The 21818-nt window shown below is 50.4% G+C and overlaps 1 protein-coding gene across 2 annotated transcripts in view; it reads left to right on the top strand.

Annotated features, from left to right (window-relative positions):
- The window catches only part of LOC146813628 (uncharacterized), a 109693-nt gene that overhangs the window by 39268 nt on the left and 48607 nt on the right, over positions 1-21818 (top strand). The window contains exon 2 of one of the 2 annotated variants that reach the window (XM_085610101.1): positions 17647-17719. The exons of the other annotated variant lie outside the window; for it this stretch is intronic. Coding sequence (XP_085466227.1) covers positions 17666-17719 — 54 coding nt within the window. The 5' untranslated portion in view covers positions 17647-17665. The remainder of the gene's footprint in view (positions 1-17646; positions 17720-21818) is intronic. 2 annotated transcript variants of the gene reach the window in all.

Below are 21818 nucleotides of genomic sequence, written 5' to 3'. Positions count from 1 at the left end.
TATCTCCTCTCGAATCTTCCTGCCCAAAGCGGCATAATTAGCCGCCACCATAGCCGGCAAGGTGGGAGCCAGCTGAATCCCGAGATAAGGCACCAACTCTTTCGACCAGAGCATCGGGAAGAGGTCCTGCAACGAAGTCCTAGTAGCTGGCTTGAGCGACACGTCCAACGCCACTGACTTCCCCACGTTCATTTTGAATCCCGAAACCGCGGCAAAGGAGTCCAACTCCTCGATACACGCCGGAAGGGCAGTGAGCGGATCATCCAGCGATAGTATGACGTCATCCGCGTACAGGCTAATGGCATGAGTGAAGCCTCCGAACCGCACCCCCCCTCACTGCTGGGTTATGACGCACCCGTTGGGCGAAAGGCTCCATGTACAGGGCGAAGAGCTCCATGTACAGGGCGAAGAGCAAGGGCGACAGCGGGCAACCCTGCCTCGTGCCCCTCTCAATGGCAAAACTTCTGGAGCTGTAGCCATTCACCCGTACCGCTGCCGTCGGAGATTTGTAGCAATTGAAAATCCATGATCGGAATCTGTCCCCTATCCCCACCCTCCGCAGGACCTGCTCCAAAAAAGGCCAGTGGACGCGGTCAAACGCCTTTTCCGCGTCCACCAAAAGCATCATTCTCTCCCCTGGGATCCGTGATGCTTTTTCTAAGAGGTGAACTATCCGCTTGGTGTTGTCTGCCGTCCCGGGACAAAGCCCGCCTGGTCTGGGTCTATAAGGCCCGGTAGGTGAGGAGCCAACCGGGCCGCTAGGATCCCAGTGTACAGCTTAAGATCCACGTTCAAAAGTGAGATCGGCCTGTAGGAACTACATTGCGTCCGGTCCTTCCCCGGTTTGGGGATGACCGTGATAGAGGCTTGCAGGAGGTCCGGTGGGATGGCCCCGGGAGCAGTGAAGGAGTTGAAGAGGCGCGTGAGAAGCGGGGCCAGCGTCGCACAGAACGTTTTGTAGAAAAGGGATGTGTAGCCATCCGGCCCCGGGGCCTTCCCGTGTTTAAGTCGGGCGATGGCGGAGATCACTTCCTCAACTCGTATATCCCTGTCCAGGTGCTCCGCCTGCAAAGGCGTCAAGGAGGGGAGGGCAATCGAGTCCAAATAGGCCGCCGTCGCCGATGCATCCGGGGGGTCCCCCGTATAGAGGTCCGCATAAAATCCCCGGAAAGCCTCAGCTATATGGGTGTCCTCCGTAACCTTCGACCCCGTGGAGTCGGAGACCTCCTTCACTACCTGTTGTTGTCGAGCCGCTCTGAGCCTGTTCGCCAGCAGCCGGCCACATCTATCCCCTCCCGTGTAGTAGGCATGGCGTAAGCGCAAAGCCGCGTACTCCGCGCGGTCCATGTCCAGGGCCGCCAAGAGCTTTCTGGCCTCCTTTAGCTGCCGCCATACCCGGGGAGCCCCAGTCCTGCGGTGCACCTGTTCCAGTTCGCGGACCCGCTGGGTGAGCTCCTCCCTCTTGTGCCGCCGCTCCTTGTTGTTGGCTGAGGAAAGAGCTATAAACTCCCCCCGTATCACCGCCTTCATGGCCGCCCACTGTGTCGCCTGTGAAGTGTTGGAATCCGCATTATGGGACAGGTAGTCCTGGATGGCATGCGTCACGTGCGTGACTACTGCCTTCCTATGCAGCAATGTGTCCCGCAGGCGCCAAACCCGCGGTGGACCCGAGATCGGCGGCAGTCGAAGCTCGACGGTGACCGGAGCGTGATCAGACAGGGAGACCACCCCCATCTCTGTCGCGGTAGCTATCGCACAAACCGGCGCGGTGACCAAAAAGTGATCCAGGCGCGCGTAGGTCTTATGTGCGTGGGAGTAGTATGAATAGTCTCTATCAGTAGGATGCATTCGGCGCCAGAGGTCGTGGAGGTCCAGCTCCGCCAGCTGTGTCTTACACCCGGCCGAGAATTCCCCTGCCTGCGGAGAGCGAAGCGCGGATCTGTCTAGGGCCGAGTCAAAGACCATATTGAGGTGACCCCCGAGGATAATGTGCCTGTCCTGTGAGGCAGTGACATCCTCCAAAGCTGCGCGTAAGAAGCGTTCTTGTTGTTCGTTTGGGCTATATACGGAGCCTACTGTGAAGTGGATACCCCCCCCACCCTGAACCTATAGGCTAACAGTCTCCCTTTCTGTTCGGATTGTTTGTGCAAGATCTCTCCCCTGAACTGCCTGGCCACCAAAATCGCCACCCCCGCCGTCTTCGCATTGCCAGAAGAGAAGAGTTGAGTCGGGAATTTGTGGGATCGGAGCCTGTGGCAGTCCCGAGGCAACAAGTGAGTCTCCTGGAGGAGGCAGATGTCTGCTCGGGTGCTTTCTAGTAGGGATAACACAGCGTGCCGCTTAACCGGGTTGTTGAGGCCCCGAACATTAAGTGTCACGAGCTTAAGAGTGGTAGGCGGCATAGGGAAGGATAGGGGAAGTAGCGCAAAGCCTCCGCAGGCGCGGAGTCCGTCTCAAGAGCGCCGCCCAGGCAGCCGTAATCCCTGTGGTGCACTGGACGTTCCCCCCCCCCCCTCCCCTCCCGAGCCCCCCCCACACTCCCACTCAACCCCCCAACCACTCCCTTCCCCTCCCTCAACCCCACAACCTAAACGAACCCCCCCCGAACCCCAACAAGCAACCCCTTGGACAACAGTCGAACAACCCCAAACCCCACCCCACCCTGCCCTCCCTCCCTCCCCCGCCCTCCAACCCCAATGAACCATAGTCCCAGCCGAGTCCCACGAGGGACTAGTCTGTGGTGAGTAACTTAAGTGGACGTCCAGCCACCGTCTCCTCCCCGCTACCCCCTCCCCCCCCAGAGCCCCCAAACCTGCAAAGTGAAGTAAGCTGGGATGATCTCCCCCCGGAGTGTTCTTACGCCGTCAATGCGACGTCACCAGCGGCGGTGTCTCTGGCCACCTCGAGCACCGCGCCGGCCATGCCTGCCCTGATGGTGGGTGAGTCCGGCCTCACGGCGCGGCCAGAAGAGTTCCGCCCCGTCACCCGCTGCCAGCCGTCTCTGGTAACGCGCCTCCGGCGCGGCGTAGCCGTATCCTCCTCCGTCTCAGGAATGCCCAATACCCCGCAGGTCTCCCGCAGAGAGCGTAGTTGGTGCAGAGTGCCATTCCACCGAAAGATGAGTCGGAAGGGGTGCCCCCAGGCGTAGGGCGTGCTGTGCTCCCTCAGAGTCTGTGGCAATCCTGAAAGCTTTGCGTTTCTGAAGCGTTATGGCAGATAAGTCCTGATACAAAGCCACTGGGTGTCCTCGAAAGGTCAGGGACGACTTCTTCCGTGCCTCAGCCAAGATTCGCTCCTTGAGTGGAAAGTCCGGTAGAAAGGCCAGAATATCCGGCGGTGGTGCCGACGCGCGTCTCGGCGGGCCCACCCTATGTGCTCTGTCAATCCGGATGGGGAAGTCCGTCGCCTCTCCCAAGATCTCCCTGAACAGGTTCTGTAGGTAGCTGGTCACATCAGACCCCTCGTCCGCGCTCGGAACTCCCCGGACCCGAATGTTGTTCCGCCGGGATCTGTTTTCAAGATCTTCATTATGGGCTTGCAGGTCGAGCTGCTGGTCTCGGAGGCGCAGCACCTCCTGCTGCAACTGCTCAATGTCCTCGTCCCTACTCTGACCAGCACCCTCCACGGAAGCCACCTGCTCTCCCAGGCCGTCTACCTCTCTGCGCACCTCTCGCATCTCCCCAGCGACCTCCTGTTTCAGCGTTTGAAAGTCATCCCTATGGGAGCTGAAGAGTGACTCCATGAAGGCTCTAGTCACCGGCGGCTCTCTCTCGTCCGTCTCCTGCGCACCCCCGGAGGAGCCCGGCGACGGTTGCCCCTTATCCACCCTCTGGTGGTTCCTGCTGAGCATCTCCGGGAGAGTGCGGTCCCCCTTCTTGCTGCTTCTGTTGCCCGCCATTGGTAGGGGGCGGCCGGCTTCTCCCTTATCTCGGGTGCTCCACCCGCCCGCCGGCGTCGCTAGGCCACGGGGCTCGCTCCACGCTTCTTTGGTCTCCCGCCCTCCTGCTGCGTCGGTTGATCGGGCGGCACCAGCCCACCACCGCCAGGGCCCCGCCGAGCCCACACCTCACCTCTCGGACGCGCGCGGGCGGCGCCGGGCTGAGCCCGGGCAGAGGGCGGGCCGTCTGTGGCCGTCAGAGGCCAAAGGAGGCCGGGCCGGGCCACACCTCTGACTTGTGAGCTGGCACACCAAGGTACTGTATTGTCGAGTCTCTCCCATCCCCAGAACTAATCTGGGCTCATAATATATTATACAGCACTGCCATCTGTGAGAACTTGAACTAAATACTGACGTTGTATACTGCTTCTCGATCATACACTGTTCCCAGGTCTGTGGCATTGCTGTTATCACCCATTTCCCTTGTGTCTTTACCATGGCCAAAAGGAAATCAATGGAAGGAGGTGGGGGTAATGCTTCCAAAAAGGGGAAGAAAGCAAAAAAAGCCAACCATGCTGCTGGCAACTGCATACTAGATAGGCTTGAAGCTATTGTGGACGATTGTCAAGTCATACTAGAGGATTCTAGCTCTGCTCCCCTTAGCATTGGGGACTCGACCAATGATTTACCATCTAGTCTTTCCATTCGCAAGATCCCTAGCATGTTTACTAAAGCTAGGGAAGCTCCTTCCAGCGCATCAGCTTCCCGTACATTTATAGTCCATAACCATGAGTCCTATCAGGAAGACAAACAGGCTACACAAGGTCTTACACCAGATACCGAATCTCTCTCTTCCGCTACTCAGCTTGACCTCACTTGCACTAATAGGTTCGCCATCCTGGAAGATTTAGAGGAGGACACAGCTGCTTGCCAAGCGGCTGGTCCCTCGCCCCCTAATGAAGCTCAGACCTTTGTTTTGCATGGGGCTTCGATGGAACAAAAAATCGACCAGTTATTGTCAGAGATAGCATCCCTGAAGAAGATAGTCAGGGAATTGAGCAAAAGGGTCTTATTAACTCCTATGCAGCCTGCAACGTCTAGTAGTCCTGCGGAGCCAACATCACTTGCACCTCAAACCACCGTCCAAACAGGTCCTTTGTCAGTCATTCGCAAGGCTAAAGATCAATCCCACGTTACAACTAAATCCAATAGCCAGATTACCATGCCCCTTCCTAGCCGGAGTATACCATCAAATAGGGATGCTGTAAATAATCTGAGATCTGACAAAGCTACCACTCTTACTCCACCTTTAGCTGTAGGAACTGGACAAGGGAGGCCCAGTAGCCAGAGGTCTGTCCCATGCCTGGGAGACGATATTGCACCCAATATTACTCTTGCTAGTCCACTGTCCAACCCAACTGTAGTATACATGACTGGGGTACCAAGACTCACCAACAATCAATCTCACGAGAATGTGGACTCCCTTACAAATAAAGCTATACACTGGGTTAGGCATGTTAGGGGCTGTAGGTCTATCATTCGAGAAGACATCACCAAGGCCAAGAGACTGTCCCATCATACTAGCCACCTTGATTGCATCGAGCTTACTCTTTCTAACAGTACCCTGGCCGAGAATTTGGTACTCCTCGAGTATCGCACCTCGGCCCCGGACCACTCTAGCATCCAGATAAGGCGCATTCCGCCTTGGATCCCAAGCAATGCTTTCCCAGCTGGTAGACAGAGGATTTTCAGTAACGATTCCAACCTGAATAGGGTTGATTGACTGGCCCAAAATCGTAATGACACCATCGCAGCCCCTGAAAGTTTGTCCCCCTCTTCCCTGCCCTCCCCGTCTTGTGAGATGCCTCCGGTTACACAGTCTATTATTCCACCTGCAAAGCCTATGCCCCTTTTTAATCTTGTGTCATGGAATGTTGCGGGGCTCATCAAAAAGCTTTTGATCCCGGAATGGCACGATTTTATTGGCACATTCGACATATGTGCGTTCCAAGAGACATGGAGTACAACCCCGCTATATAAATCAGGGTATTCCACACATTTCCTACCGGCCATAAGCTCAGGGAAAGGTCGCCCTTCCGGGGGTCTCCTTGTGTGGATAAATATTAAGCACAATTGGCAGGTTCAGTGCCATAACAACGTTTCTCCGGATTTGCAACATCTGACAATAAAAGGCATGCACGGTGGCCCCACCCTAGATCTCTTCAACATCTATGCTAGAGGTTCTTTGGGTGGACAGATCTCCCAGACAGTGGTTGCTCTGGAACATGAACTTACACATATCGACCGGAACTCCACTACTATTATCTGTGGAGATTTTAACTGTACTTTTGAGCCCCTAGCCTCAGAAGATCTACTCGGGCTTAGCAACTCAGATCTTACTTGGGGAATCCCGCCTTTGGAACTTGCACCGATTAAGAAATGGTCACAAAGGGCCATTCAATTGAATGCACTCACTCAAGAATTTAATCTACGTGCGGTGAATGGCAGATCTATATCTGACAAGGGTGGCGCCTTTACTTTCAACAGACTATCCTCGCCATCACGCATCGATTACATTCTTGTTGATATCCACTCATGGGGGCTCATCATAGACATGGTCGTCAAAAATACAATAGATAGCGACCACAATCCACTATGTCTACAAGCTAAAGACCCTTGGATGATAACACCCAATGTGGCCAACGAATCTCCACTAATGGCAACCAAGGAGGTGTCACTGGCAGGGTGCTGTCGACGTCTTAAATGGCATGGGATCTCCCAACATGAGGAGAAGCTTGCTTTGATCAAGGAGCTCCTAGCCAGGAAACTCACTGAACTCCATGAAGCTAGCACTAAAATGGATGATCCCCACCTAATAGCCTCTCTCTATTATGACACCATTAGTAAAATAGGGGACTTCTTTATTGTGGGGGAGAAAGCCCGCCCCAAGGAGGACTCCTCAAGGAGCGGGAACCCTTGGTACTCCAAAGGTTGCAGAAGGGCCCGATTTACTCTGTCCCATGCCTTAAGGAAACAGGACAGAAACCTAATCAGTAAGGCAAGACAAGACTATGCAAGAACACTGAAAGATGCCAAACGGGATTGGGAAGAGAGTCACTGGCAGGAACTCAAGGAGGCAGCTTTAAACCGGAATTCTACAACCTTCTGGGATATTTTGAATAGAGCCAAAAGGGCCAAATCAACAAGTATCCCCAATCACATAGCGGAGCTGCAATGGTTCGACCATTTCTCTGCTATATATGAGGGGGTGACTGCCTCTGACACGCCGGTGGCGGAGGATTCGCCAATCAATGTTGAGTTCCCAGCGGAGACTAACTTTGGGATTCACGAAACCATCTTGGCCATTAAAAGTATTGCCCCAGGTAAGGCGGCCGGGCCTGATGGCATACCAGGTGACCTCCTCCTACATGACCCAATCCCCTGGGCCTCATTCATTGTTGTCGTCATGAATGCCATAGCCAAGGGCTGCATAGTACCCGCGTCCTGGAAAGCTGCGGTGGTTGTCTTAAAAAGGGTAATAAGGAGGACCCTGCCAACTATAGACCTATCAGTCTAATTGATGTAATACAGAAGGTAGTTGGCAGGGTTCTCCTAATGAGACTGAGATGCTGGATTGAGAATGGGGATGTTTTATCACACTTTCAAGCAGGTTTTAGACAAAAGGTAGGCACCATGGATCAAGTTTTTAGATTTTTTATGATTTATTGGAAAACGGTAGTCCTAGGCAAGGGTACCCTATATTTAGCTTTTATTGATTTAAAGTCGGCATTCGACCTAATTCCCCGCCAACGTCTTTGGCAGGTCCTATTTCAACTAGGTGTTCCCCATGAGATTCTTGCCTTTTTAAAGCTTTTACATGAAAATAACCATGCCAATATTAGATGGGGGGCCCAAGGCCAGCTTACAGGGAGTGTCGCGGTGAACAGGGGGGTACGCCAGGGCTGTGTGCTGGCTCCCACTCTGTTTTCTCTATACATCAATGGGGTGGTGGACTTCCTCAGAGAGGTCCCTGCCGATGCGCCAGCCCTGGCTGGTGAAAAGATCCCCACCCTCCTGTTCGCCGACGACACTCTCCTGATTTCAAAAACCCCGGCTGGCCTACAAAGAAACCTAGATAGATTTGCTCTCTTTTGCAAATCCTATGGGCTCATTATCAATACTGAAAAAACTAAATTAATGGTTATAAACTCTCCGAGACGTTTTAGTTACACTTTTACCCTCGATGGCACTCCCCTAGACATAGTAGACTCCTTTGATTATCTAGGGATACGCATTGCAAAAGGAATGAAGTGGAGTGCTCACTTGACTAAGATGCTTCTGTGCCACAAGAGGGTTTCCGGTGCCATTATAAGAGAACAACACCTCTCCACCAGTCGACCTGTGGCACCGGCTCTTGTGGTATATGAGGCCCAGGCATTGTCTAGCTCCATGTATGGGGCCGAAATCTGGGGTTACGAAAACATTCACGATTTGGTAGTCTCTGAGAACAAATTTATGAGGAACCTTATCTCCGTCCCAGTATCATCCCCGTTAAAACCATTGTTGCATGACCTGGGGAGACACTCCATCCAGGACATTACACGCCTACGCCCTTTACTATTCTGGGCCAGATTGCAGAGGACCCCTGAACTCGCTAAATATGCGGCAGGCTTAGATGATCTCCTATCAGCAGACACTGGGCGGAGGCTAAAATGGCTCAACCACATAAAGCAAACACTGAAATCCATTGGCTACGAAGATTCCTGGGTATCTCAGGTACCCCCACAGAAACAGGATCTTAAGGAAGCTTATTGGAGTTGGGTAAATACAAGAGAACTGAACAATCCCAAACTGGGGAAGTTGAGTATGGTTTTTTTAGAACATAAGCCCGCTTGTAAACTTGAGCCATATCTCGACTTCATTCAGTCTCCTCTGGACAGATCCCTGTATATACGATTCAGATTAGGGTCCCTCCCCCTTAATTGTGTGACTGCTGGTTGGAAAGGATCCTCACTCCCATCTGCTGGTTGTCCGAGCTGCACAGCACCTAGTGAGTCTATCCCTCATTTCCTATTTGCCTGCCATCATTATCGAAGGCCAAGAGCTAAATGGCTCCGTCCGATCTGCAGAATGATGGGATGTCGTGACTACTGTACTGCGCTACGCATTTTGCAGACGGATACTTCGTCCCTTACCATTGTCTGCGGCATTGCCAAGTATTTGGGCTGTGCTTGGCTACTGCGCAAGAAAAACATTCCATCCTAACTGCACTGACCCATCTATGAGATCGACGGCTGCCATGTATCCTAACGAACTTTAAATAACCAAGCACTTTACTCTCTGCTTTTATATGTTGTTTTTAACTGTTTTTATAACTTTTAAGATGTTTGCGACTACTGATGTTTTATGTACACTTGATCCTCTTTTTTTAATCATTGTATGTTGTGCTTTTATGATATTTATATCGAATAAAGCTTTACCTACCTACCACCTCTCGGGCCCGTTGACGTGACACATCGCGGGAGGGCCTCCTCAGCCCGCTCCTCTCTCGGGCCTTCAGTCCCGGTGCTGCTGCCTCTCACCCCTGGGTGGCAGCGCGAGTCCGTGGGGCCTACTTGCTCTCTCTGCAGCCCTTCCCAGGGAACAGCGCCGGCCAGGGGGGGGGGGGAACCGTCCACTCCGAGTCTCGCCGGATACACTAGTGTCCTCCACCCGGCCCCCGGCCACGCAGGTGGCGCCCTCCGCAGGCCCCTGGCCGTTCCTCGCAAGATGCTACGTGTCCTCCCAGGGGCCTAGATCGCCCGATCCGGGCCCGGTTCCGCTGTTGCAGTCCTCCGGGGCTCACCGGCTGCTCCGGCAGGCGAATTGTCTGCCCCTAAGCAATACAGGGGCGACTCCCCCAGGCAGATGCGTGCTGGGCCCTTGGCCAGGCCGCCGGGTGCACCTCGACCTCTTCTCCTGCCGCGCTCGCCCCGACGCTCCTCCGCACTCCTCACTGGGCCCTGTACCGCTCTGCCGCCCTTCCTCTGCTATCTCGCCAGAGTACCTCCTCACCAGGGCCTCCGATGCGGGGCTCCGCTGTCGCTCACCACCTCGTTGTCCGCCTGTAGGCCGCGCCCCCGGCTCCGCGCCGTGTAGTGGCTCCGGGCCCCGGCCTCGGCGCCGCCTCCCGTCGTCTTCAGTCGACCTCTCCCCGTGAGGGTCCTCTGGCAGTCCCGTTCCCGGTTTCTCCGTCAATCGGGGTAGGTTCTCGCCGGCCCAGTCTCGGGGGTGCTTCGGCTCCGCACCGTGGTCCGCGTCGGCAGGCTCCGGCTCTCGGCCCCTCCCTGCTGCTCCGTCCCGCGCTTGCCTTCCGCGGCCTCCTGCGATATCGTTCGGGGTCTCACTGAGTCCCACCGCTGGGTCGGCGGTAGTCCCCTTCTTTCCCCACGATCTCCCAGCAGATATGGGGGAGATACTGCTAAAATTCTCGGTCCAGGGGCCTGGGGATTCAGGAGCTCACGGAGAGTGCGACCGCTCACTCCGCCATCTTGGCCACGCCCCCTCTAGTTAACTTTAACCGGGTAAGTAGGTATGCACATGTCTTCTCCCTCTAGAAGGGAGGAATAATATCCTCATGGCCAGAAATGGTATGGGGGTATTATTCCACAGTGTTAGACACCTTACACAACATGTTTTGATAAAGCCAAACCATAGTTACCATAACCGTTTAAGATTATAAGGCACTTTAAGAGTATATGGTAGGCTATATCATAGAACAGCTATAAGGACCTGGTTTCGAAAGCTGCAGACAGGCTCAGCTCATGCTAGAGCACCATCTCGCATGTTACCAAGCACTCTGCCTCCAGGATTGTTAAGGCCTGCCATAGGAGTGACTGATAGGTACACATGTGTCTATATATAAGGTAGGTATAGGGATACTATACCTAAGCAAGGAGTGATTACACGACCTTGCCCCAGCTGAGTGATCAGCCAGTTGAGTCATAATGGAAGGCCAGCCAGGGGTGGCATAATACATGCTGCAGCCCCTGGTAGGCCTAGGGTACACCTATGCCCTGGGTACCTAGGGTACACTGTACAGGGGCCAATAAGGTGATCCTATCCAAATGGGTTATGCACCTAAAGTACATAGTAGTAATTTAGAGAGAGAACAGCAGGGCTGTGGGTCTGATTAGCAGGCCCACAGCCACATCTAAGTCGGAAACCAGTAAAGCAAAAGCAAAAAGTGGGGGTGAACATAGAAAGCAGACCCTACTCTCCTACATAAGTAAAGGCCATGGAGTCGCACACTCACTCCGTGGCCTGAGGCCCTGGCGGTCCCTGCCTGGACCACAAGAAAACTGGTCTTAGCCAGTAACTCATCCCACAAAGACCAATGTCCCTTTCTCCGGGAGGATAACAATGCCATCAGAGTTATTGTAGAAGTGAATCTCTGTGACTTGACGCAATCAGCCAATTTATTAGCACAAATATTAAAATGGATCGGCAACAGTGATCTCCGGGAAATTCCTTACCTAGAAATGTGGGTGGCAGAGGCAAAAGGATGAAGTCGTCCATTGGAAGTCTCCCACTAAGTAGGGTTTCATCCGGATGAGGGGAGCGCCTGGGATCTGTGGCCTTTCCAGGATGGCATGGTCCATAGAATCACATGCAGCTCACTGTCTAATAGGATCACTGCAGAGATGCCACCTGCCGCCATTCGAAAAGTCCCCATGAGCAGTCTGCCTGGGTTTTCAAGAACAGTCTTATACAAACTAGTCTAGACCCTCACAAGACTCTATAAAGTTTTGTTTAATTTGGTAACTCCTAAACATCTGCAAGGGTTTAGAAGTAGCTGCCAGAAGAGAGACAAGATCATTTACTTTTTTTACAGTGGGAAAGTATTGATGATTTAACAGACAGTTCATCTTGTTAGATACTTATTCAGCTAGACCCGTCTGATTTTAAGGTGACCGCTAGTCAAGCGTCTTTCAGCGAAATTTAATTAACTGAATATTTAGGGTGGGTGGGGAGCTGCACCACACAGGTTTGTAAGGGAAATAACTTTTTGGCAATTGATGAGCAGTGGTCTTGCTGTATAGATTCTTCCTGGATTTTTCCAGTATCTAAGTGAAAACAATTAGAGATGACATCACACAGAAACTAACAGAGTGATAGTTATCACTGTATCTGAAGGTATCCAATCACTTTCCACAGAATTATTTTGTTTACAGGTATTCATATCAGTCAATTGGGGCTTATTTTTGTTTTCTAAGAGTGAACTCTTTCGTTAACTTTGCTAGTTTTGCACATTTTTCTGATTGGAAGCAGGTTTCTAGCTACAGTATTAACTTGGCTTAGTAGCAAGGGCTGTTATGTTAATCTTTATTTGTATAGCGCACGTACACCAGGTTGGTTTCTTGGCACTGCTCTGAAGGTGTTAGACTAAGGTGTTACTGGTATTCCTGTTTAAATAGCCAAGTTTCTAGCAGTTTGCGGAAGCTCATGAGGTTTGTGCAGGATCTGATCTCAAGTGGCAGAGAGTTGCAGAGTTTGGGGCCTAGCGTGGCAAACCTTGTCCCCCCCCCCCCCCCCCAGCGCGTTTTAGCCTGAAAGATCGAGTGCTCAGGAGGTGCATGTGGGCAGATCGTAGGTTGCGGGTAGGAGTATATCTGTTGATCAAACTGTTGATGAATTTGGGGCTTTTACTATTCAGGGATTTGAAGATGATGCATCCTACCTTAAAGGCGCATCTCTGGGGTATTGGAAGCCAATGTAGTCTTTTAAGAAGAGGAGTGATATGTTGATGCCTGTTTGCTTGAAAGATCAGTCTGGCCGCCTGGTTTTGAACCATTTGAAGGTGGTGGGTGAGGTAGGCCGGGATGCCAAGGTAAAGAGAGTTGACCTAATCAATGTGGGATATCACCATAGCGAGAACTGCCTGTGTTTTTGCTTCCTGAGTGAGGAACCTACTGATTTTTCTTATTTTCCTTAGTTGGAAGCAACATGTTAAGATCACGGACCCAATTTGGTTTTTCATGGTGAGGTCTTTATTGATTATGACACCCAAGGTTTTTGCAGATGTAGAGGGGACGAGGGCTGTCCCAGTTCTTTAGGCCAGAAGTGGGAGCTCCAGGGGTTCAATGAGCCTCCTGCGAGAATCACTTCTGTTTTGTCTGGATTTAACTTGAGGTGGTTGCTGTTTATCCAGTTGCGGATGAACAGCAACGTTCTCTGGAATTCGAGAACGGTGGTTGGAGAGTCATTGATCGGCAGTATCAGTTGAAAATCATCTGCATAATTGAAGGTCTGGACTTTCCTTTCTTTTAGTGCGTGGGTCAGGGGGAGGAGGTATAAATTAAATAAATGCGGGGAGAGGGAGGAGCCCTGGGGAACACCACAAGTGTTCTTAATCTTGGGGGTTGTGAAGTTTCCCAGGCGGACCGCTTGATAACGGTTTGTAAGAAAGGAGTTTATCCATTCAAGGGCCGATCCTTGGATTCCTGCATCCCTGACACGGTCGACCAGGATGTTTTGGTCGACGGTGTCAAAGGCGGCAGAAAGATCCAGCAGCACCAGGGCTTGGGAGGAGCCTCCGTCCGCTTTCTCTCACAGAGTCCAGGCCTGACAATACCACTAATTCTGTGGAGTGAGCTGGCCGGAACCCTGCTTGATGAGGGTCCAGGTAGTCTGACTGCTCTAGAAAGGTGGATAGGCTTTTGGCTACGTGGGCTTCAAGTAGTTTGGCCGTGTAGGGAAGCAGTGAAATAGGTCGGTAGTTGGTGAGAGTTCCGGGATCTGCTCCTGGCTTCTTCAGGAGGGGGATGACAAACTCCTCTTTGAAGGCATCAGGTACGTGTCCCTGGGATAGCGATTTGTTTAAGAGGACCATGGCTGGCTCTGGGCAGGCCGTAAAGGCTTCTTTCAAGATCCAAGGGGGACAACAGTCCAGAGGAGAGCCAGATTTAACTTTGGTCAGTAGATCTGAAAAAACTTCTTGGCTTATCATAGGGATTTGTTCTAGCCTTTGTATGTTTTTTGGTTTGTTTTGACAAGTGGCCTTTGTGCAAGTGGGGACGCTTGCTTTAATAATCTTGATTTTGTAAATGAAGAAGTTATTCAGGGAGTCGCATAAGGATTGCGAAGGTGTGGTTTTTTTAAGGTCACTCGGTCAGGGTCTGATAGGTTGTTAATTATTGAGAAAATGTCCTTTGATTGATTTTTGGAGGTGAAGATTTTGAGTGAGAAGTATTCTGCCTTTGTGGTCAGAATCATTTTTTTATAAGTTTTTAGGGCTATTAGAAAAACGCTTTTATCGTCAGGTGAGTATTTGCTTCTCCATTTCCTTTCTGCTTGGCGCAGAGCAAGTTTTAACTTTTTTAGATCGTCGGAAAACCATTTCTGGGCTTCGTGACGACGTGCTCGCTGTTGCTTCCTAAGTGAGGCATGTTTATTGCTGGCTGTCAAGAGCCATTCCGACAGGTTTTCCTAACTCTTATCTATAGAGGAGTGGCTAATGGGAATTGTATTGGCCAGGGTTTCGAGGAATTGGGCTTTGTCGATGGTGTTCCAGCTCCTAAAGTATCCAGGTTCAGGTAGAGGTATTTTAGGTTTAGTAAGGCTGTTTATAGAAAATCTTATGAGGTAGTGATCTGACCAAATACAAGGGGTGACATCTGGGTTTGTTATGGTCAGGTTTGTGGACCATAACTGGTCTAATGTATGTCCTTTAATGTGAGTGGCGGAAGTGATATGCTAACGGAGGTTTAGTCCTGTAAGTAGATCAGTTAGTTCCGCTGAGTGAGGTCCACCTGCTGGGTCGTTAGCCCAGTAGTTAAGATCACCAATCATTAGTATTTTCGTGTGGTTTGTTGTGATATGTGTCATCTGGTCACTGAAAAGCTGCGGGAACTGTGGCATGCTCTGGGGTGGTCTGTAGAGTATGACACAGACTAGCGGGGCGGAATCGGACTCTAGTTTAATCACTAGATTGTCTACTTGTGGTAGGTCGAGGGGAGTAAGTGCTGAGAATTGTAAATCTTGATGTATTATAGCTGGCACTCCCCCTCCTGTTTTTCCCTGATGGTGGTTAGCTTGCAGGATGTAGTAGTCGACGGGTAGAGCTGCTAGGATATCAGGGGAGGAGTCCTGTGTTAAACAGGTTTCTGTTAACAGTAGGATATCTGGTTTTTCGGTCGCCAGTAGATTATGTATTTCTAGTTGGTGTTTGACCATGGAGCGGGTATTTAGATAAATAACTATTAGGGGTGTTCCCTGTTTGTGGCCTTGATGTTCGGTCTCTTACTCTGGTGTGTGGGATCACGGAGTTTGGGAAATGAGGATCTTTTTGCCATTATCCCGTTCGTGGCAATGTTAGCCAGACAGCACTCGTCGATTGCTAGTTCGTTGGAGTGGAGTGATTTTAGTTTGGCCGTGGAGTAGATAGTGTTTTGAGCATATTGGCTTGCCCCTTGCCCTGGTCGGCCGCAGATGGGCTTGCCTTTGGTGCGCCGCTGGCGCGCCCGCTGCGCACATCCGCTGCGCTCCCGCGCAGCTGTTGGCATTTGTATCCCTAGTCAGCCTTAGCCCCTCTCCTCTTCGCTGATTGGCGCTCGTTGCGTTTCCACCAGGAAGCGAGTGAGCCGGTGTGACAGCGGGTATCGGCGCGGTGAGTGCGATTCAATTTTAAAAAGATCTAAGTGCATCAAAGTAGTTAGTGACTGTCAGATTCAAATAGCAACCCAGTTTTTAAAAAGAACAGGGCGGTAGTAGCGCTCGCGCTTGAAGCAGGCAGTGGCACCTTCAAAGTCTTTTGAAGGTGCCACTGAAGGGTGTATACGTTTCAGTAGTACACAACTTCCAGAGAGCTTTTGCTGTCTTGCATAGCATTATTGGTTATTTTGTAGTTCTGTCAGATTGTTGTTGTTTGCCCTTATCACAGCCAGAATTAATGATACCTAAAAGATTTTTTTTTACTATAGTGCTTAAGATGGGGTGTCAAGGGATATAAATTCAACATGCAACCCACTTTTATGTTACCTATGACATTTAATAAATATTAGCTATCAGATTTTGAAGATTTTACCCCGGGGAACATGTCTTTAAGGAAGAACTACTGTACTCCGGAAAAAACATCTGGATGTACTGTTTAAAATCACTGCGTCTAGATGGACTAAATATCATTGAAAATATCACCTGATTATAGCATTTTACAAAATATATCTGAACTTCATTTATTCCACATTCCAAATGGAATACTCACTTGTGATGCTGTCTGAAAAAATCTTGTACTACATGAGAAAGGGGGAACGCTGTAGTAAAAATATACTTTTGTTCTTCGGTGAATATATATATCCTACTAGCAGTGCCCAGTAGGTAATTAAAGTTGGGACCTAGTTTCCATAGGAAACCTGCTCTCGCTTCAACAAAGCAAAGCAAGGTTGCTTTTGAGCAAGGGAGCTGCATGTCAGCAGCTCCCCTTGCTCAAAAGCAATGCCTACTCCCGCTGGAGGCGGGGAGCCGGCAGAGACCGTGGGGGCATTGGGACTCTCCCCACGGTCTCCAACGCAATGGGCCGGTCCTGAGGGATGGGGTCCCTGGGGCCAGGAGTAGCCTGCGAGGGGGCCACGCAGCCCCCATACCGTCAGTTAAAAAAAATAAATAGCCGGGACCTGGGGGATGGGGTCCCCGGGGACGAAATCGGCCTAGGGAGGGGGGGCCGCGCAGCCCCCTTCCCGTTTTTTTTCCCATTTTCTTTTTAAAAAGGGGTCCCCAGGATACAAGTGGACTTTATCCCCTGAGCAGCAGTGCCCCAGGAGGCATGTTTGTAGAGTAGTGTGAAAGGGGGGCGTGGCCTCGGACCACCTCTCTGCAATCCAGCAGTGTGGCGCTTATTGGAGGTACCTGGTGGGCTAGTTGACCCCCAGGGACCCTCAGGAGGCAAGGGGACTTCATACCCCAACCAAGAGCATGCCAGGAGGTGCATTTGCTGAGTGGTGGAGAAAGGGGGCGTGGCCTGTGTCCACTCTCAGCAATCCCACTATCTGGGGCTTACTGGAGTTGTCAGGTAGGCTAGTCAGCCCCTAACAACCCCCAGCAGCAAAGGGGACTTCAATCCCCATCTAAGAGCGCACCTGGGAGCGCATTTGCAGACTGGTGGGCTAAGGGGGCGTGGCATGCTTTGAGAACTTAGCATTGCTGCTGTATGGGAGTTACTGGAGGTAATAGGAGGGTAGTTGGCCCCTAAGGTTGTACTGGGGGCCAACTACCCCTCCTATTACCTCCAGTAAGTCCCACAGTGGTATTGCTAGGAAGTCTTCGGAGGCCTCGCCCCCTTTCTCCAGCACTCTGCAAATGTGCCTCCTGGCACAATATGGGTTGGGGTATGAAGTTCACTTTACTCCTGAGGGACTTTAGGGGCCAAGAAGCCGTCCTGGTCCTTCCTGTAAGTCTTTTGCAGTGGAATTCCTGAGCGCTGGTCAGAGGCCCAGCCCCCTTTCTCTACCACTCTGCAAACGCGACTAGTAGTTAAAGAAGCATTTGCAATGTAATAGGTGTCGCATTTGCGAGAGTTAGAGCTATTGGTGTTTGTAAATGTAAAAGATTTTTACTAATATTTTTTGGAGTGGAGTGAATGTTTGTTGTGTGTAGTGGAATTATGTGGATAGAAAGTATGAGGTACTTAGTGTATAGGAATTATGTAGAGTGGGATTATGTGTGTGTAAGTATGTGGTATGGTAGTCTGTGTTGTGGAGTTGTAACCTCAGGTATTGTCTTCCTCATCTATACAGAAGTTAAACTATAAACTCCATGAGACAAAAAAAGAAGGAACCACTGAGGAGCACTTCCAGACCTAGTCAAGAGGTATGAGCAAGGCCACTGGAATTATGTGACTGTTTGGTTCACTGATTTTCGCATAATTATCCATTTGCCGCATAATCTATCATCTGCTGTATAATCTGCAGACTTGAACAAAAAAATCTTGTTTCTAGCTGAAAGAGCTCAAACGTTACCAAAAATGCAGCAACAAATGTTAGAGTGAGGGAAGGTCCTTTACAAAGCTGAAATGGTCAACTGTTGCTTATTGCTAAATGTGGGATTAAATTGGTACTAATGGTGCGCAAATCACTCTTGCTTCTTTCTGCGCTTCTCTTGCCTCTTTCTGCGCTTCTTTTGCATCTGTCTGTACCCCACTTACCCTATCTGTACCTCTCATGCCTCTTTCTGCACCTCACATGCCTTTTTCTGCACCTCTCTTGCCTCTTTGTGCACCTCCCTTGCCTCTTTTTGCATCTCACTTGCCTCTTTTTGCATCTTACTTGCCTCTTTTGTACCTCTTGCCTCTTTCTGTACCTCTTACCGCACCTCACTTGCCTCTTTCTGCGCTTCTCTTGTTTTTCTGTTTCTCTTGCCTCTTTCTGCACTTCTCTTGCCTCTTTCTGCACTTCTCTTGCCTCTTTCTGCACTTCTCTTGCCTCTTTCTGCACTTCTCCTGCCTCTTTCTGCACTTCTCTTGGCTTCTTTCTGCGCTTCTATTTCCTCTTTCTGCACTTCTGTTCCTTCTTTCGGTGCTTCTCTTGGCTCTTTATCCACTTCTCTTGCGTCTTTCTGCGCTTCTTCTGGCTTTTTCTGCGCTTCTGTTCCTTCTTTCGGTGCTTCTCTTGCCTTTTTGTGCACATATCTTGCCTGTTTCTGCACTTCTCTTGCCTCTGTGTGCACCTCTCTTGCCTCTGTGTGCACCTCTCTTGCCTCTGTGTGCACCTCTCTTGCCTCTGTGTGCACCTCTCTTGCCTCTGTGTGCACCTCTCTTGCCTCTGTCTGCACCTCACTTGCCTCTGTCTGCACCTCACTTGCCTCTGTCTGCACCTCACTTGCCTCTGTCTGCACCTCACTTGCCTCTGTCTGCACCTCACTTGCCTCTGTCTGCACCTCACTTGCCTCTGTCTGCACCTCACTTGCCTCTGTCTGCACCTCACTTGCCTCTGTCTGCACCTCACTTGCCTCTGTCTGCACCTCACTTGCCTCTGTCTGCACCTCACTTGCCTCTGTCTGCACCTCACTTGCCTCTGCACCTCACTTGCCTCTTTCTGCACTTCTCTTGCCTCTTTCTGCACTTCTCTTGCCTCTTTCTGCACCTTTAATAATAAAGTAGAAACTTTATTGCATGATTTGTTAAAACCTTTGCAAACAACAGCAAATAAAAATGTTACAGTATTTAAATTTGATTTTTTTAAACCTGGTTCCTGTAGATAAAAGCACCTAACATCCCAACTTATAAAACTCTCTTGTAAGTGCTCTGTCCATAAATCCTATAATGGTGTTCCCTTAAAGAAAAACTGTAGTCCTAGTTTAAGTAGCGCTTGAGACCCGGATTTAGCTAACCTATGAGCTGCTCCCCTAACGATGGCCATTTTGTTTTGTTTTTTCGACAAACTGTTCATGTGCCTGACTGCTCCGCAAGAGGAGGTTGTCCAACAGCTATTGCGATGAACAAGGGGTCTGAGTCTCAGGCCGAGGAAGCGTTGAGCAGATCCCATCCACTAGTTTTTTTGCAGCGCGGTCCATGAACCTAACCAGTGCACAATTTAGGATGGTGTTCCGGGGATCAAAGCAGGCCAACACTGCGCCTCTAAACGATCTGACCTCCTTGTCGAGCCAGCCCCTGCGTAGAAGAGCCCTTCTTTCCTTCAAGAGGTTAGGACATAAACACAGTACATGCAGTAGGTCTTCCCTATATTGGCTGCAAAGCCGGCATGTTTCCAGGGCACAGTCTCTTTTCCAGTTGGGAAGATGGCAAGTCAATGGGATCACCCCCATTCTCAATTTTAAAAAGCAGAGCTTGGTGCGTGCACTGAAGGTGAGAGTTGAGTAACTCTGAGGTTTCAGCTGTTAATATGTCTTGAGAGTCATCCAACCGTGACTGCGAGGTTAGCCCTGTCTTCTGCTGAGGAAAGCCTTTTCGCACTGATTTTTGCTAGCTTCTTGAATTAATTTTGGCTTATATGTAAGTCCCAAAGCTCGCTCAGGCCGAGGGTGCTGAGCCCGCAGGACAAATAGCGGTACACCGCTAGCCATCGTCTTGTGTTCAGCTGGGCCCATAAGTGGTGCACTAGGTTGCCCTCCTTTGACGACCTCCGCTTATGACAGCTCATTAAAAAACTCATCATTCTGCCCATTGATTGTTTGCAGATGCCGATTTCCAGCCTAATTTGTGCCGGCGAAGTGTGGGACGGTAGCTGGAAGGTCGTTCTAATAATTTTTGCAACTATTTTATCTAGTTGGCCACAGTCTAGTCCTTTTAGCACCTCACTTCCATACGTTAGAGTTGGAATGACTTTTACCTGGGCCGCTTGAAGTGTTGGAGCAAAGGTTGGGCCAAATAATTTCTTGTGAATGGAACGGAGTGCAAATGCTAACACTGTTCCTTTCTTTTTTTTGTTCACCCAGTTGACTCTTGTATCTTCCGTTATTATTGAAGAAGACTCCTAAGTATTTGTGGCAGTTGGTTTCTTCAATTCTTTCCGAGTTTAAGACCCATACCAGCTTCTTGGGCCTTCTTGAGCGAACCGCCAGGATTTTGGTTTTCTTATTATTGATCTGAAGCCCATTGCTATTTGCATCCAGGAGCCGTTGTAGACCGATCTTTGTGTGGCTTAAAAGAACCACGTCATCGGCATACAATAACTTTGACAGGTGGAGACTACCTAGGTTGGGTGAGTGCGAGTTAGTTAGATTCAGGGCTTCCGGGAGAGCAGATTAAAAATAAGTAAAAAAAAATGTTGGGGCCAAAATGCACCCTTCCTTAAGGCCTTGCGTTGTCGAAATTGGTCGTGACAGTCTGGAGTCGTCTCCAATCTTGATCCTGACCCATGTGTCCTGATGCAAAAGCTGCACAGCTCTCAGTAAGCTGTTTGGAATGTTCAGTGAGAAAAGCTTCTGCCACAGCTTTGACCTGTTGACCTTGTCAAACGCCGATTTGTTATCAATAAACCCCATATAAATCGGGCTGGTACTGATCTATGCTTGGTCAATTAAACAGGAAAGTGCCATAAGATTGACCGTAGTGCCAGTATTGGTTGTAAATCCGGTTTGGTTTGGTGGAATTATTCAGCATGCCTCGGCCCATACCCGAAGTGAGTTTAGCAGTATCCCTGCAAAATACTTTGCTTCGTTGTTGATTAAGGCAACCAACCGATAGTTGCCTGGGGATTTTTTGTCTCCTCCTTCAAAAATTGGGACGTGGATTGATCCTTGCCATGAGGGCGGAATGATGTTCATTTCTAGGATGGTAGAATAGAGTGGAGCTAGCTGATAAGCCCAGAAAGCAGGATCCTCCTTAAACAGGGCTGGAGGGATGCCTCCTAGTCCTGGGGCCCCATTTTTCCGTCCCTTTTGAATCTGCTTTTGGATTTGGACCTCCGGGCCTTTGGTGCACTCTACGCCAGTACCCTGATTGTAACTATCAATTTGCTTTTCGATTATTGGCGCTTTGTAGAAATGCTCTAGAGGTGGATTGCCCTCCATCCAAGGTTGAGCTTCCGGAGCATTGCTGCCCTCTGTACCAGTAACCTGATTATGGATGTAGTCTTGTGGGTCATTAAAATGACTGTACAGGAAAAGGTACCACTCAGATTCCAGTATATTAGACGAGGCAACTTTGGGGACTCTGCCCCTGAACTGTTTATAGTGTGCCAAAACCTCGCAGAGTTGTTTGACCTTATGTCATGGTATAGTCTGGCCCAGAAGGAATTCCAATAAGCCCTTCGTTGTTCCCGTTTAGCGGCCTTCAAGTAGTTTCAGGTATCTCTTAATTTGGTTATTATCAGTGGGTCTATTGGCTTCCTTATAAGTTTCCGCCATAGCCGGTTCATGCTGCGTTTTGCCGATCGTATCACATGGTCCCAGGGGTCTGCTGTTGGGACCCGGTCACTTTTGTGTGCTGTGTCGGTTTTGCGTGCCTGGC

Source organism: Triturus cristatus, chromosome 6 (genome assembly GCF_964204655.1).
Source record: "Triturus cristatus chromosome 6, aTriCri1.1, whole genome shotgun sequence".
NCBI lineage: Eukaryota > Metazoa > Chordata > Amphibia > Caudata > Salamandridae > Triturus > Triturus cristatus.
This window is presented reverse-complemented; position numbering and strand designations above follow the sequence as displayed.